This window comes from Lygodium microphyllum, chromosome 16 (assembly GCF_053477565.2).
Source record: "Lygodium microphyllum isolate KBCC chromosome 16, Lygodium_microphyllum_v1.1.10, whole genome shotgun sequence".
NCBI classification, from domain to species: domain Eukaryota; kingdom Viridiplantae; phylum Streptophyta; class Polypodiopsida; order Schizaeales; family Lygodiaceae; genus Lygodium; species Lygodium microphyllum.
The window spans coordinates 88297163-88312361 of NC_141150.1; the positions used below are offsets into that span (position 1 = coordinate 88297163).

The window sequence follows — 15199 nt, forward strand, 5'->3', positions numbered from 1 at the left end:
TGCTTTAAGTTTTAAAGTTTAAAGTTTAGTCTTTTAAGTTCTACTATTACCAATGTAATTTCTAATTAAGTATTGATATCACTCAATAAAGCAATAGCATGCATGCGATCTCTTTCTTTTAAGAGTGGTTGGTGAAATGAAAGATTAGTAACAAATTCTTTTTGTTATGTGTTTATTGATAAATTTGTGAAGGTTGAAGATAAAAAGAGACTAAAGATCTGAGGAGCTTGGTTTTCAAAGGAACAAAGGCATTATAAAAGGTAGCAAATTTCAAGTATTATTAGCAAAGAAGGTAAGATCGAAACTACTCTTTTTATTTTCAAGAAATGGCACCTAAATCAAGAGAAAAAAGACAAGGAAATCTTCTTTCATGGGTCAGGATTGAACATATAACTAAGCATCCTTCTAAAAAGGTAAAAGAAAACACTAATAATATTGTGGAGTCATCTTCAATTAATGTATTGCCTTTGAATGAATCACTTGATAATATTTCACTTGAAGATAAGGCTGAACTTGAAAGAAAAAAAGAAGGACGTTTACTCTTTCAAGAGAATTGGCTTGACCAATTCAAATGGCTTGTTTATGATAGAGACGAAGTAAAAATGTATTGTAAGTGTTGTTTAAAATATCGTCATCCACATAGTGCATATTCAAAAGGGGGATCAATAAATTTTAAAATTAGTAACTTAAAATCCCATGTTCGCACGACTTGTCATAAGTTTGCCATGGAAGCCATTTTGCTTGAAGGAAAAGATTGTATTGAAAAGAGTGTTAAAAAAATAAGGGAAGTCAAAGATGAGGCATTACTTTCATTATTTAGAATTGCATATTTAATTGCTAAACAAAATTTGCCATTTTCAGTTTTTCCTAAGATGATAAATTTGTTGCAAGATTGTCATGCACCATATACAACTAGTCTCTATAATGATGATAAGGCATGTGCTGAAATGATCTATTGCATGGCATCACATCTTATGAAAACCACAATAATGAAGGTTTCTGCTAGTCCATGGTTTGGTGTTTTAATTGATGAGTCCAATGATATCTCTTCACATGGACATATGGTTATTTATTTATCATATCTTGAGAGAGATTGCATTCCCAAGACAAGTTTCTATGGCATTATACGTGTGCATGATGGTACTGCAAAATCTTTGTTTGAAGCTATTATTAGTGAGCTAAAGAAATGTAAGCTAGACTTGTCTAGATTTGTTGCTTTTGGCTCTGATGGATGTTCCACAATGGTAGGAAAGGATAATGGTGTTCAGGCCTTATTGAAAAAACATGTTAATCCATTTCTAACTTCAATTCATTGTGTTGCACATCGTAGTGCCCTTGCAATATCAAGTGTAGCAAAAGAGATGCCTTATTGTAAAAAGCTAGAAAAGCTTATTAATGCCATAGCTTCTTATTTCAATGTTAGCACAAAGAGATTAGAAGGCTTGCAAGCTATGCAACAAGATTTGGCATGTCCCATTCTTCGACTTGAGTATACTTTTGATGTGAGATGGTTAAGTAGATATAGAGCCATTAGTAGAGTATGCAAGTCTTTAGATGCCATACTTGAGATCACAAAAAAAGAGGCATTGCATATGTATGAAGAATTGGCTAAATTTGAGTGTGTTTATTGCTTACATTTCTTAGCTGACATTTTAAGAGGTTTAACAACATTAAGCCAAATGTTTCAAAAGGAGTTTGTAGATGTCACAACTATAGATAGTCTTGTGAAGAATGAAATTATATCCATAACACAATATTGCATTGATTGTCCTCCTCCTGATATGAATGCATTAAGTGTCGGTATATATGGATATGATATCCTTCCAGACTATGGGCCTGAAAAAGGATATTTATATACATTAAGAGGTGCTTTGCATGGGAATAAGTTTTATGAGCATGATTTAAAATGTAAAATTAATGGAGAAGACTTTAATAGGGCCTTAGAATTTCAAGTTGCTTTTGCCAAGTCAGTGGTAAGTAACTTGAATTCTCGATTTGAAGATAATTCCGTGCTTAATTGTTTAAAAATACTTGTGCCTACACAACATCCAATACAAGAGAAGGCCTTAAAAACCTATGGAATCCAAGAAATAGGTAAAGTAACTTCATTTTATGGTTTTCCCAAAAAGTTGAATATAGAGGAATTCCCTGCAATGATAGAAGTTGATGAGTTTAAGAAAGAATTTAGAAATTTTAAGCATCAAGCTTCTAGAGATTGGGTAAGATTCACATTACCAGAGGTAACTTCAGCACTTGCTTGCAACAATATGTGGAGGGATGCTTATCGTAATGTTCTTACTCTTTGTCAAGTAGCTCTTGTCCAATGTTCGAGCATTGCTATTTGTGAGAGAGGTTTTAGTGCTCGAACTGTGATAAAGAGTAAGCTACGTAATCGTTTGGAGATTAAGAGTTTAGATGCATTAATGAAAATCTTTATTGAAGGGCCTTCTAAATTCACTAATATGGAGTTCATTGAGAGTATGGACTTATGGGCTGAAAAAACACATCGACATTTATACACAGCACAAGGAATTTGCTCATTGATTTTGCAATAACTTTGCATATTCAAAGGGGCAATTGATTTTTTATGGCCTATGATGATATTGAAGTCACTGTGCATTATTTGCGCTTTTGTTATCTTAAATTTTTTACCTTTTTTCATTGACACAATTTCTTCTTTTTTCCTATATGTTTATTATATTTTTATAATGTAAAATTTGCTTTTTTTTCTTTATGTTTAGTTCTTTATCTATGTTAAACTTATTTTTTCTATGTTCTCTTTCATGTTAGTTTTGTTTTCTCTTTTTGGTATCATGGTTGCTTCTTTCAATAAAATATGCTTGTTTTTTAAATCTTTTTTTTATTTTGCTTGTATTTCATTATATTCTCTTTCATGTTTTTTTTAAAAATAAAAAAATTAACTTATTTTCTTTTGGGTTTTTGTTTTATACTTTCTTTTATCTTTGTGCTTATGATGTATATACTTCTCTGAGGCCATAGCGTCTAGACCCATTAAGAGACATAAAAACCACCTCTATACATTTATTTTTTACTATTATAAATTTAGATTTAAAAATGTAGATTAAGTTTCTTAATGATAATAAATGTTTTCATTTCTAAGGCATAAGAGAAGTAATTTAAAAAATTTCAAGAAAAACTTTGAAATAAAGATCATTTCAAATAATAATAAAAAGGTGATTATCTTTTCATTATATATTTAAAAGGGAATTAGACCAGTTCAATTTGTAGGATAAAAGGATTTGGACCGGTTCACGTTGAAACGGAAAAGTTTTGGATGGTTCAAATTTTCCGAAACTTCTTTAGGCTAAGACAAGAAGGATTTATGTTAGGTTCACAAAATTTTTTTTCCCTAACACTGTGACAGTCCTCGCGGCCCCGCCCAACTCAATGTGCACGCGCCCGCCCTCCCCTTTATCCTCCTCAACTCCCTAGTCCCTACTGTCCACGACCTGTCCGGACTGCCATGTCATTACCCTGCACATCATTGCCATTCGATTCCCTGCGGCTCCTCAAACTACGGGAGGGTCTGACCGCCAATCGATGGAGTCGCCTTCCCTCGCTTTATATAAACGAGCGCCTTCAACTGTGCGAGTCTTCCTTTCCCAGTTTGCGTCAGCTGAGCCTTAAGGGCTCCTTGCAGTAGGTTCTCTCTCTCTCTCTCTCTCTCCCTCTCTCTCACCCAGTACATTCTCTCTCGAGTCTCACACACACTCTCTCTCTTACCCACTACGTTCTCTCTCTCTCTTGCTCTCTCAGTACACTCTCTCTCACACCCACTACATTCTCTCTCTCTCTCTCAGTACTCCCTAAGTCCGGCCTAAAATTTGAAGGTTGCAACACCCTTCAAAGGGGGTTTTGCCCTTCTAGAGAAGGTGATGCATATATTACCTTTCAAAAGAAAGGTAAGAATTTTAGAAAAATAGTTATATGCCTTTCCAAACTCTTTAAAAAGAAAAGGAGAGGTCCTTTAAGACCTCTCTTTCTCTTTCTCTCTCTCTTTCTCTCACCCACTACATTCTCTCTCCCCCAGTACTCTCTCTCTCTCGCCCACTAGTGACTACAATATCTCTCTCCTAGTACTCTCTCTCTCTCAAGCCCCCTCCCAACCACCCCACCAAACCATGATGACCACCCTTGCCCTCTCCTCACCGCCACCCCCCAATACATGACATCTGTACCTCCCTCTATCGACCTTCCTCTGCCCCTCGTCTCCTCGAGTCCCCTCCCTCGCCTTTCCAAAAATCATGGTATCCAAGCCTCCCTACCACTAGCCATGTCAACTAGCGCCCCCTTTTCATAAATCAATGTTGACACTTTCCAATAGTATGTGTGTGTTAATGTTATGTATGAATTTACATTCATTTGTGCGAATGTGTTGTATTGATTAAGTGTGCAAATGTGTTATATTAGTTAAGTACGTGAATGTATTGTATAGTTAAGTGTTGTAAATATATTATGTGTGTTATTATTGTGTGTGGGTTAATGTTGTAGATTAATGTGTGTTCATTTGTGTGAATGTGTTGTAATGCTTTACTACGTTGTCAAAGGGTTTTCTGTGCATGGTATAAAACATGGAGTTCTTATATTTGCTAAAGAACTTCATTAGGATTCACATGAGAAACTTTTATACATAATCTAGTCATTATTCCCTTACATTTGTCTTAGATGTCATTTAATCTCATAAGTTCTTTTGTAACTTGACATGCAATTTTCAATTTACATAATGTAAATTGACAAAAATTAAGTGTATGAAGACCTTTAACTTGATCAACAGGTGGAATTTGACAGTTTACAGGTTGTCACATTGGTTCATGAGGTGTATTTACTTGGAAATTAAGAAGAGTATCCAAAGTCCATTTGGTTTGTATGGGACATGAAGTAATGGTTGTAAGAGACTTGTGTGACTTGCAAGTGGCCTATATGGTCTACTTTTTGTGTGGAAGCAGGAGAGGAGTGCAGCCCATATTTTTCGATGCATTTTTCGAGCCTGCACACCTATGGCAGGTGGAGGGAGAGCTAAAGAATGGTGCATGCTCCAAAGCATGCAAACACAGAGCAAACTGAAGATAAAGAGGAGATACAAATAAAAAAGGTGAGAGTCCTTTTTGCGCATCCATTTGGTATCACGAAAATGAGTGGTATGACAGTCCATAAAAGGGAAAAGACAGAGATAAAGTATTCAGCCTGCTCTTATGAATGTCTTCTTCCATTCTCTTACCGTATTCATGGACCATTGAAGCCCTTCTTGTGCCCAAGTACTTGAGTGATTTTGGGGCAAGTAAAGGGGAGATCTTGGAGATGTATGGGACTGATTTGGACTGCTAAAACCTGTCACAAACAGGGCAGCCCACTGTTCTTGTCTTCTTGAAGGGAAATCAAGTGATCTATGTGGTTGCAAGTGTTGGTATTGACCTCTAAACATCAAGGCTTCATTTGAAAGTGAATAGAGAGGTATATTCTTGAGTTTATGCATATTTTGGGGACTTGTTTATGGACTGAAAACTACTGTTATAAAACAGGGCTGAAGTGAATTAAAAGCTTTGTCAGTACATTTCAAGAGCTTTTGGTTTTATGTCTTGGAAGTAGTGAAATCTACCACTCAAATACTTGTATCTTGGAGTTGTTATTCATTGGCATTCATGAAATTGTATCTATTTGGGCTTGCATTTGAAATATGTATTTGGATTAAATTTGAGATAAAATCTCTACATACAATGGTCTATTAACCTCACAAGCATTTGATATAATTGAGTCAAAGTCTTTGATGCCATTTATGTATGCTAAGTATATGATAAAGCTTGAGGTCTTCTTCTCCAACCGAATCATCTCTAAAACCCAAGATTTATCAAACCCCATTCTTTTCTCTTTCTCCTTACCTTGAATCTCTCACTCCTCTTCTGCTCTAAACCCCGGTGGTAGACCTTCGACCCCCCACACGACAACAGTGGTGAACCTGACGTGAAGGTCGGCTGCAGAAAAGAAAGTATAATGGGAGAATCATCAAGTTCGAGAGGAGATGCCTTGTAGTAGTTGGTTCGTCTGATGCAAGAGAACCAACAACAACAATTGCGAGCAGATGCAACTGCAGCAACAACAAAGGCAAGATGAAGAGCGAAATGATGCTGGTGCCATTAAAGCTTTGGAAGTAGTTGGACAGGAGCTCAAGAAATTTAATGGGCAAAATGTGTCCTCTTTTATCTGCCTCTATACTGACAAGATGGTCTTCTTTATGGTCCCTCATCATGCTTGGAGCCGATACTTTGCCCGTTTGGCCGTGTATGGCCTCCAGGACCGGATTCATGGTCTTTTTCAAAAAGATGCGGGATGGTCTGCATTCAAGAAGGCTCTTCGAGAATAATTCTTTCTTGAAGATTTTGACCTCATGTCAAAGAAAATCTTCACTGAATGGGCTGAAAGGCCCAATAAGGGACTAACTGCCCCCACTGCTATTCACCGGAATTTGAAAGAAAATTTGCTCAACTAGATCCTGATGATCAGTAGAGTATGGAGAGCTAGAAGATTGAATTGTTTCTAAAGGCTGCGGATCCTTTCCTTTAAGAGAAGTTGACTGACCGGCTTGAAGATCTTGACTCTGAGACAGTATTAAAGACTGCTTGGGGTGATGTCACTAAAGCAATTAATATGATTGCTCGGAGAGAGCGGATGCGCCTAAGGTGGGATACACCATCTAAGTCCATAAAAGAGCCTGTTTTTGTATCTCGACCTCCTGTTTCTATGGCCGAGCAACCAAGAAATCCTATTGTTCCACCTCCAAAGAAGGATGTCATGGATGAGCTTTTCAAGAGCATGTGGGATCTCCATCTTCATCTAACAGATATTAATTCCAAGGTGGAAAGGCTTGATGTGAAAGTGAAAGAAAGAGGATTGACAGCTGCCCAAAGACCCATACGAGAAGGCTTCAAAAGACACTGTATCTGGTGTGACAGCCTACAGCATGATAAGAGGGAGTGCAGTGCATTCCGTGAAGCTGAGGTGCAAAAATTAGTTTTTTGGAAGGATGGTAAAATTCATGCGATCGAAACTGGGCTTTCTCTTGAGCCAAATTTTGGTAATAGTGGCATGAAGAAAAGACTAGAAGATTTGGCAAAAAAAACAGCCTATGTAGCTGTTGATGCAGCTACCTATGGGCTATAAATTGAGCCAACCAATGAAATTGTTAAAGCATGTAAATCTGATGTAAAATCTAAAGTGTGGATACATGCCTTTGATCGCATGGAGCGAGGCAAGGCATCCAAAGATGATTTGACTACTGCCAGTCAATGCATCTGAGGAAGAACCAGATGGACCAAGCCAGTTGATTCATTTTCATCTTTCGCTTGATTGGCTGAAATCAATAATCAAGAAGCTATGGTAGAAGAAAAGAGGAGAAGAGAAGAAGATGTTGCCGGTCCCTCCTCTTTAGGGCCAACCAAACGTGTAATAAGAAGTAAACCAACTCAATAGAAGGCTTCTGAAAATCCACCACTACCGCTAGAGCATGATACGGAAGATGCCCCACAATCAAAGAAGATGGAAGGAAAGAGAAAAGGCAAACATCCGGGCTACAAGCTGCAGTCTAACATAGAGACTGCGATAGATCTTAAGAGGATCCTAGAAGAAAGGATTCTTGGAAGAAAAATTGAATTTACATTGGGTGAAATTCTTAGAATTGCAAAACGAGGGTTTCATGATGTAATAATTGATGTAATTAAACAGAAAAGACAATATGTTGGTGAAGGAAATGAAGAATCTGTGCATGCTTTTTTGCAAGCTCTTCATATGTATTTGCAGGATGAAGAGAAGTTGAATACTCAAGGGATTCGATTGGAGGCAATCAAAGAATTGATTGCAGCCATAGAAGCCTAAGATGAAGATATCTATGAAGTTGAAATTGAAGAAGCTATTGCAAAGAATGTTATGATGGGGTCTTCTCAATCCAAAGAGCAGCCTATGCATAAGAAAGAAGTTCGTCTTCACAATATGTAAGAAGAGATTGATGCTCATTTTATTCCAAGTAGTCACTACTCCCGTACCCCTTGGGTAAAGGTGACTACCGAAACCGTTGTCAAGATTGGAGAAAGAGAGACTCCATGCTTTGCCCTTATAAACCATGGTTCGGAGATCAACATCATGTCAAGAAGTCTCTACAAGAATGGTGGATGGCCCATAGATGTGGACCCGGGATGGCACATGAGAGCAGTCAATAACTCTTCTGCCGATCTCTATGCGGCATGTCCTTATGTACGGGGGTAATGTAAAAGATGAATTTCATTTTTTTGTTCAAGATTCCTGTAGTTATTCTATCATTCTTGGTCAACCTTTTATTTCTGAGTCTCATTTGGAGACAAAGGCCCTTGATGATGGTTCATCTTATGCTCGGATAAGAAGTAAGGATAATGACAAAGCTGTCCAATTTCTGACTGTTTGTGTAAATCATGACCAAAATAGAGATCGATTGAGAGATCATCCTATGTCTCCTAATGCCTGAGAATTTAAGGGTTTTCAAGTTGCACTGCTATAAGTGGAGGCTATGGGAGTGCTTCATGTCATAAAAATTTGCCTCCACATGTAAAGGGGGCTATGCCAAAGGCTGACTTGCAGGTATTTACAGCCAACAGTGTGGGCTGTTATAAACAATTTTCAGCCATTAATAGGGCTGAAAGAAAGCATTTATGTCATATAGAACACGAGCTGAAGCAAGTTGATGTTTTGGCTGAAAATGAAGAAATTTCAAGACTATTTTATGGGCTGACTTATAATGATACATTGGCTGAAATACATGCAGCTGTTCATGTAGAAAATCAGGCTGAAAATCAGTCCATATAGGTATGCACATTAGATATTTATGACATAATTCAAGAATTTGATGATCATGAAGCTTTTGGACAGCTATACAGGGATGAGGCAAGAGTAGAAACGAAGTACAAGACAGTTGACAAGAAGATCAAGCCGGTGGCAACTCCACTACCTCCCAAAAGTGAGGGATTGGCTGAAAGGGCATCCAAACAGCTAAGTCTTCATGAACCCAAAGATATTGGTAATCAATTTACAACTGAAAGCTTACGTGAGCTAAAAATTGGTGAAGACTCTTTTCTCTTGCCAACTGAAAAGCAAGTTTTTATGCAGATATTAAAGAAACATGGAAAAGCTTTTTCTTTTCAGCCTCAAGAAATTGGTTGTGTGGATCCAAGTGTTGTGGCACCAATGGTGATTTTCACAGTCCCACACATCCCTTGGAATCTTAAACCAATTCTGGTACCAAGGGCTCATTTGCCTAAGTTATTGGAGCTTTTAAATGAAAAGATAAATATACTAATATTGGAGCCATCTTCAGCTCCATATTCTAATCGATGGTTTACCGTGCCTAAGAATAATGGATCTTTGCGATTCATTAAAGATTTATAGCCTGTCAATAAAGTCACTATTAGAAATATTGGTTCGGGACTAATTGTTGACGAATTTGCTGAGGCTTTTGCAAGTAGAGCAATTTATTCCATGGGTGATTTATATTTGGGCTGTGACAAATTTTAGCTTGCTTTGGAGAGCCAAGACATTACCACAATGAAGACGCCTCTCGGTTTAGTCCGCATGTGTACTCTACCCCAAGGAGCTACAAATTCAGTGGCTCATATGATGAATGCCATGCACAAAGTATTGAGAGATTATATTCCCCAACTTACTCTCCCTTTCCTTGATGATGTACCGATCAAAGGATGTGAAATTCATGAGAAGAATGAAGAGCTCAATGAGCTTGGATGCCGTAAGTTTGTTTCCGATCATATTAATGATTGTGCTCAAATCTTGTCTAAACTAGAAGAAGTTAAACTTACTCTTTCAGGAGCTAAATTTGTTTTTGGAGTTGAAGAAGTTCTTGTGGTTGGGCATATATGTGGCCCATATGGCCAAAAACCTTCTCCAATCAAGATTGATGCCATCAACAAAATGTAGAAAATATGCACAAATGTTTCGGAGGTGAGAAGATTTCTTGGAGCGTGTGTTTTCTATCTCATGTTGCTGAAAATCTTTATCAACTGTTAAGAAAATGCCAAAGGTTTATGTGGGAAAAAGAGCATACTCAAGCTGTTTGAAAATTGAAGAAATTGCTGATTTCAGCCCCCACCTTGAAGAGAGCTGATTACTCTAATGGACAGCCTATCATCCTCACGGCAGACACAAGTCCTATTGGGATAGGATGGGCTGTCGGTCAAGATGATCTTGAGGGCAACGTGTATGCAATGTGCTTTGGAGCGAAGGTTCTTAATGAACATCATAGAAGGTATGCTCAAATTAAAATAGAACTTTGGGGATTTGTAACTGCATTGAAGTGTGATCGGGAATACTTCATGGGTACACATGTAGTAGTTTAAACAGATTGTCTTCCACTCTTGGGCATGATTGCCAACTGCTCCACTCCCGACATAGCTATGCTAAGATGGATAGCCTATATTAAATCCTTAAATCTTGATTTGAAACATATTGCAGGAAGAGATAATTCAGTTGTGCTGACATACTTTTGCGTGCCAGATATAAAGATGAGGAAGAAATGATGGATGAGGAAGTAACAAATTCTATATTTGCTGAAAATGATGTTGTAATTGTAGGTTCAAATCTGAAAACAACAAGTACAACTATTCTTAATGATGGTATAGCCATCATAAATGTAGGTACATCATTAATTACGACAAGTATAGCAGTCACACTGCTGCTGTAACATAATTTACAGCAGCAAAGAATGAAGAAACAACCATGGAAGGACGGTGGGCAACTGAAAGACAGCATGCTCAATGTTTTGTTTTAGTTTGTTCTCATTTTAAGGAAGAATATTATGCAGATGATTGGCTAAAAATTGGCCAATTCTTGAGCACACTGACGAAGAAGGAAGATTGGACTAATGAAGAGTTCAAGAGAATCAGGAGAAAGGCTTATGGCTTCTTTCTCAAAGACGGCTACCTTTGGAGGCATGCGAAGAAGAAGGGAGGAGCGCCTGTTCATGTCCTAGGAGACAAGAAGACTCAAAGACAGGTCATGCAAGAATTTCATGAAAGCCTATTGGCTAGCCATAGAGGCATATGGGGCGCTTTTTCCAAAATAAAAGAGAAATTTTGGTGGCAAAACATGTATAAAGACATTAAGCATTTTGTTGAGATTTGTTATGTTTGTCAAATGTACTCTATGGTTAAGCATAGAGATGGGCTTCAGCCTACCTTTCCTTTATCTATTCATTACAGATGGGCTGTTGATTTAGTAACCATGCCTACAGGAATTTAGAACATGAGATATCTAGTGCTTGCTAGAGAATATCTCACAAATCAAGTGGAAGGAAAAGCCTTGACAACAAAGTCCACTCAAGCCATTTGTAGATTTTTACTTGAAGAAGTGTTTTGCAGGTATGGTTGTGTTGCCAAAGTAACTGCTGATAGAGGAGAATTGGATGCCGATAAGGCTCGCCATTTCTTTGCTCAATTGGAAATCAAGCTATCTCTTACATCAGCCTACAATCCTGAAGGGAATGGTAAGAGTGAAAGAGGCCATCAACCGATTCTCAAAGCTTTGGCAAAGTCTTGTAGAGGGAATATGAGAGAATGGCCTAAAATGCTTCCATTCACGTTATGGGCTGATAGAACTATCCATAGTGCAGTGACAGGTTATATGTCGGTTGAACTAATGTATGGGCAGCCACCTATTATGCCTATTGAGGAGTCTATTATCACATGGAATATCTTGCCTTTGGATGAAGGCATAAATAGCGAAGAGCTGGTGATTTTGCGGATAAGGCAGCTTGAAAGAAGACCAGAGGATGTCAAGTCAGCCATTAAAAGGCTGAAGGCAGCAAGGTTGAAGAATAAGAAGAGGTTTGACAAGTGTCATCAACTCCATCCAAGAGCTATCCAAGAGAATGATTGGATACTTGTCTATGACAACAGTCTCGACAATCAGTATAGTGCTCATAGGAAGCTAGCCAAGCGATGGTTTGGACCATATGTGGTGAAGGTAGTTCATGATAATGCTACTTACACTTTGGCTGAAATGGATGGGACCATGATTAAGATACCAATAGCCGACAAACGTATCAAGCTCTTCAAACGAAGAGAGTCTTCTACTTATGAGCTTGATGACTTGGATATGAGCCATCTACTTGAAGACAAGGAAGAAGAAGAAAACTTAGAGGATGAAGATGAAGATATGTTAGAAAAAGAGCCTCCTTAACCTGCAATTTCATGAAGTGGCACATGCCGGAGGATGTGCACGTTAGGAGGGGGTGAATGTCAAAGGGTTTTCTGTTCATGGCATAAAACATGGAGTTCTTATGTTTGCAGAAGAACTTCATTAGGATTCACATGAGAAACTTTCATACATAATCCAGTCATTATTCCCTTACATTTGTCTTAGATGCCATTTAATCTCATAAGTTCCTTTGTAACTTGACATGCAATTTTCAATTTGTATCATGTAGATTGACAAAAATTAAGTCTATGAGGACCTTTAACTTGATCAACAGGTGGAAATTGACAGTTTACAGGTTATGTCACATTGGTTCATGAGGTGTATTTGCTTGGAAATCAAGAAGAGTGACCAAAGTCCATTTGGTTTGTATGGGACATGAAGTAATGGTTGTAAGAGACTTGTGTAACTTGCAAGTGACCTATATGGTCCACTTTTTGTGTGGAAGTAGGAGAGGAGTGCAGCCCGCATTTTTCGGGCTTGCACACATGTGGTAGACGGAGGGAGAGCTCAAGACTATGGTGCATGCTCCAAAGCATGCAAACACAAAGCAAACTGAAGATAGAGAGGAGATACAAACAAAGAAGGTGAGAGTCCTTTTTTCCCATCCATTTGGTATCGCGAAAATGAGTGGTATGACAGTCCATAAAAGGGAAAAAACAGAGATAAAGTATTCGGCCTGCTCTTATGAACGTCTACTTCCATTCTCTTACCGTATTCATGGACCATTGAATCCCTTCTTGTGCCCAAGTACTTGAGTGATTTTGGGGCAAGTAAAGGGGAGATCTTGGAGGTGTATGGGACTAATTTGGACTGCTAAAACCTGTCATAAATAGGGCAGCCCACTGTTCTTGTCTTCTTGAAGGGAAATCAAGTGATCTATGTGGTTGCAAGTGTTGGCATTGACCTCTAAACATTAGGGCTTCATTTGAAAGTGAATAGAGAGGCATATTCTTGAGTTTATGCATGTTTTGGGGGCTTGTTTATGGGCTGGAAATTACTATTATAAAACAGGGCTGAAGTGAATTAAAAGCTTTGTCAGTGCATTTCAAGAGCTTTTGGTTTTATGTCTTGGAAGTAGTGGAATCTACCACTCAAATACTTGTATCTTGGAGTTGTTATTCATTGTCATTCATGAAATTGTATCCATTTGGGCTTGCGTTTGAAATATGTATTTGGATTAAATATGAGATAAAATCTCTACATGCAATGCTCTATTAACCTCACAAGCATTTGATGTAATTGAGTCAAAGTCTTTGATGCCATTCATGTATGCTAAGTATATGATAAAGCTTGAGGTCTTCTTCTCCAACCGAATCATCTCTAAAACCCAAGACTTATCAAACCCGATTCTTTTCTCTTTCTCCTTACCTTGAATCTCTCACTTCTCTTTTGCTCTCTAAACCCCAGTGGTAGACCTTCGACCCCCCCACACAACGACAGAGTGACTCTGTTGTGTTAGTTAAGTGTTTTAATATATTATATGTTAGTATTATTATAAGTATTAATATTATATGTGTGTTAATCTTGTGTATTATAATGTGTGTTTATATTAAGAATATATATATTTATTCTTACGAACAAAGATTGTGTGTGAGCAAATATTTTGCTATTGCTATATTTATTTATTTATACCTATGAACAATTTGTTCTTTGAATAGTACATGTTTAAAGATCATATCTATACTACATTATTATTTGAGCTACACATTCGGGAGGTATCGAAGCACCAAGGAGCTCCCAAACCTAGCTTCCAAACTAGACCAAAGTCTACATGTGCCATTAATTGCTCGCATGATTGGGGGTAGAGAGAAATGTAAGTGGTCATTAATTTCACACATGATTGGGGGCAGAGAGAAATGTGGTCTCTTTCCACCACCTCCTCCTCTCACTCTCACTCTCACTCTCACTCTCACTCTCATTCTCACTCGCCCTCTCACTCAGGAGCAACAGGTAGGAGCAGACAGGAGCAAGTAGGAGTATCAACAGGCAGCACGGGGTCAGGAGTAGGCAACAGGTAGCAAGAGCAGGCAAGTCAATCCTCTCTCTCTCTCTCTCTCTCTCTCTCTCTCTCTCTCCCAGTCCAGCAGTCCACCAGAGTGGACGTAGTCCAGTCCGACTGCCATGCAGTCTCTCTCTCTCTCTCAACAGTTCGACAGTCTCACTCACTCACTCTCTCTCCGACCAATGTATCAGTTGCCTGGCGAATAGTCCGGCAATCTCACTCACAACATACACACACAACGTCTCTCTCTCTCTCTCTCTCTCTCTCTCTCTCTCTCTCTCTCTCTCTCTCTCTCTCTCTCAGTCAAAAGGGGATATAACAGAATCAAGGGGGGGCGACCAACGTGCCAATTATCTAGTGACTCTCTCTCTCTTTGTCACACACACACACACAGAGCAGTCAGAGAGCGTGGGTCATTTGTGGGGCCCGAGGGGAGCCACCGCCATTACGGGAAAGGATGGGGAGGACGGGAAGGATGGGGGGCATTGTCAGAGAGGACGGGGAGGTGTCGAAGGGAGTGCAGCACGAGCTGCCACCCCACCGCTAGTTCCCAGGGACTCGAGGGGGCCGTCATTTGCCAAAGAGGATGGGGAGGACAGCCGTCAGGGAGGTGTCGAGCTGCTGCCCACAATTGACCGTAGGTGGGCTGCTATTGGCCGAAGAAGACAGGGAGGACAGGGGGGCCACCGTTGACCGTAGGTGGGACGGGGACGATGGGGGGCCGCCGTTGACCGTAGATGAGACCGTTGATCGTGGTTGGGCGTAGGAGGAGAGCTGTTGGGGAGGTGTCGAGCCTCCGCCGACATAGTTAGGATACTAACTTAGTTATATTACTAACTATATATTGACTAACTGACTAACTATTATGCATAGTTAGTTATATATATATATATATATATATATATATATATATATATATATATATATATATATATATATATATATATATAT

General features: G+C 38.8%; 1 protein-coding gene across 1 annotated transcript; it reads left to right on the forward strand.

Annotated features, from left to right (window-relative positions):
• Positions 1-974: 974 nt before the first annotated feature.
• Positions 975-14941, forward strand: LOC148023086 (uncharacterized). The gene is made up of 3 exons (XM_087695309.1): positions 975-1515; positions 14188-14260; positions 14680-14941. The coding sequence occupies exons 1-3, from the start codon at positions 975-977 to the stop codon at positions 14939-14941; spliced, it is 876 nt and encodes a 291-aa protein (XP_087551435.1).
• Positions 14942-15199: the final 258 nt, after the last annotated feature.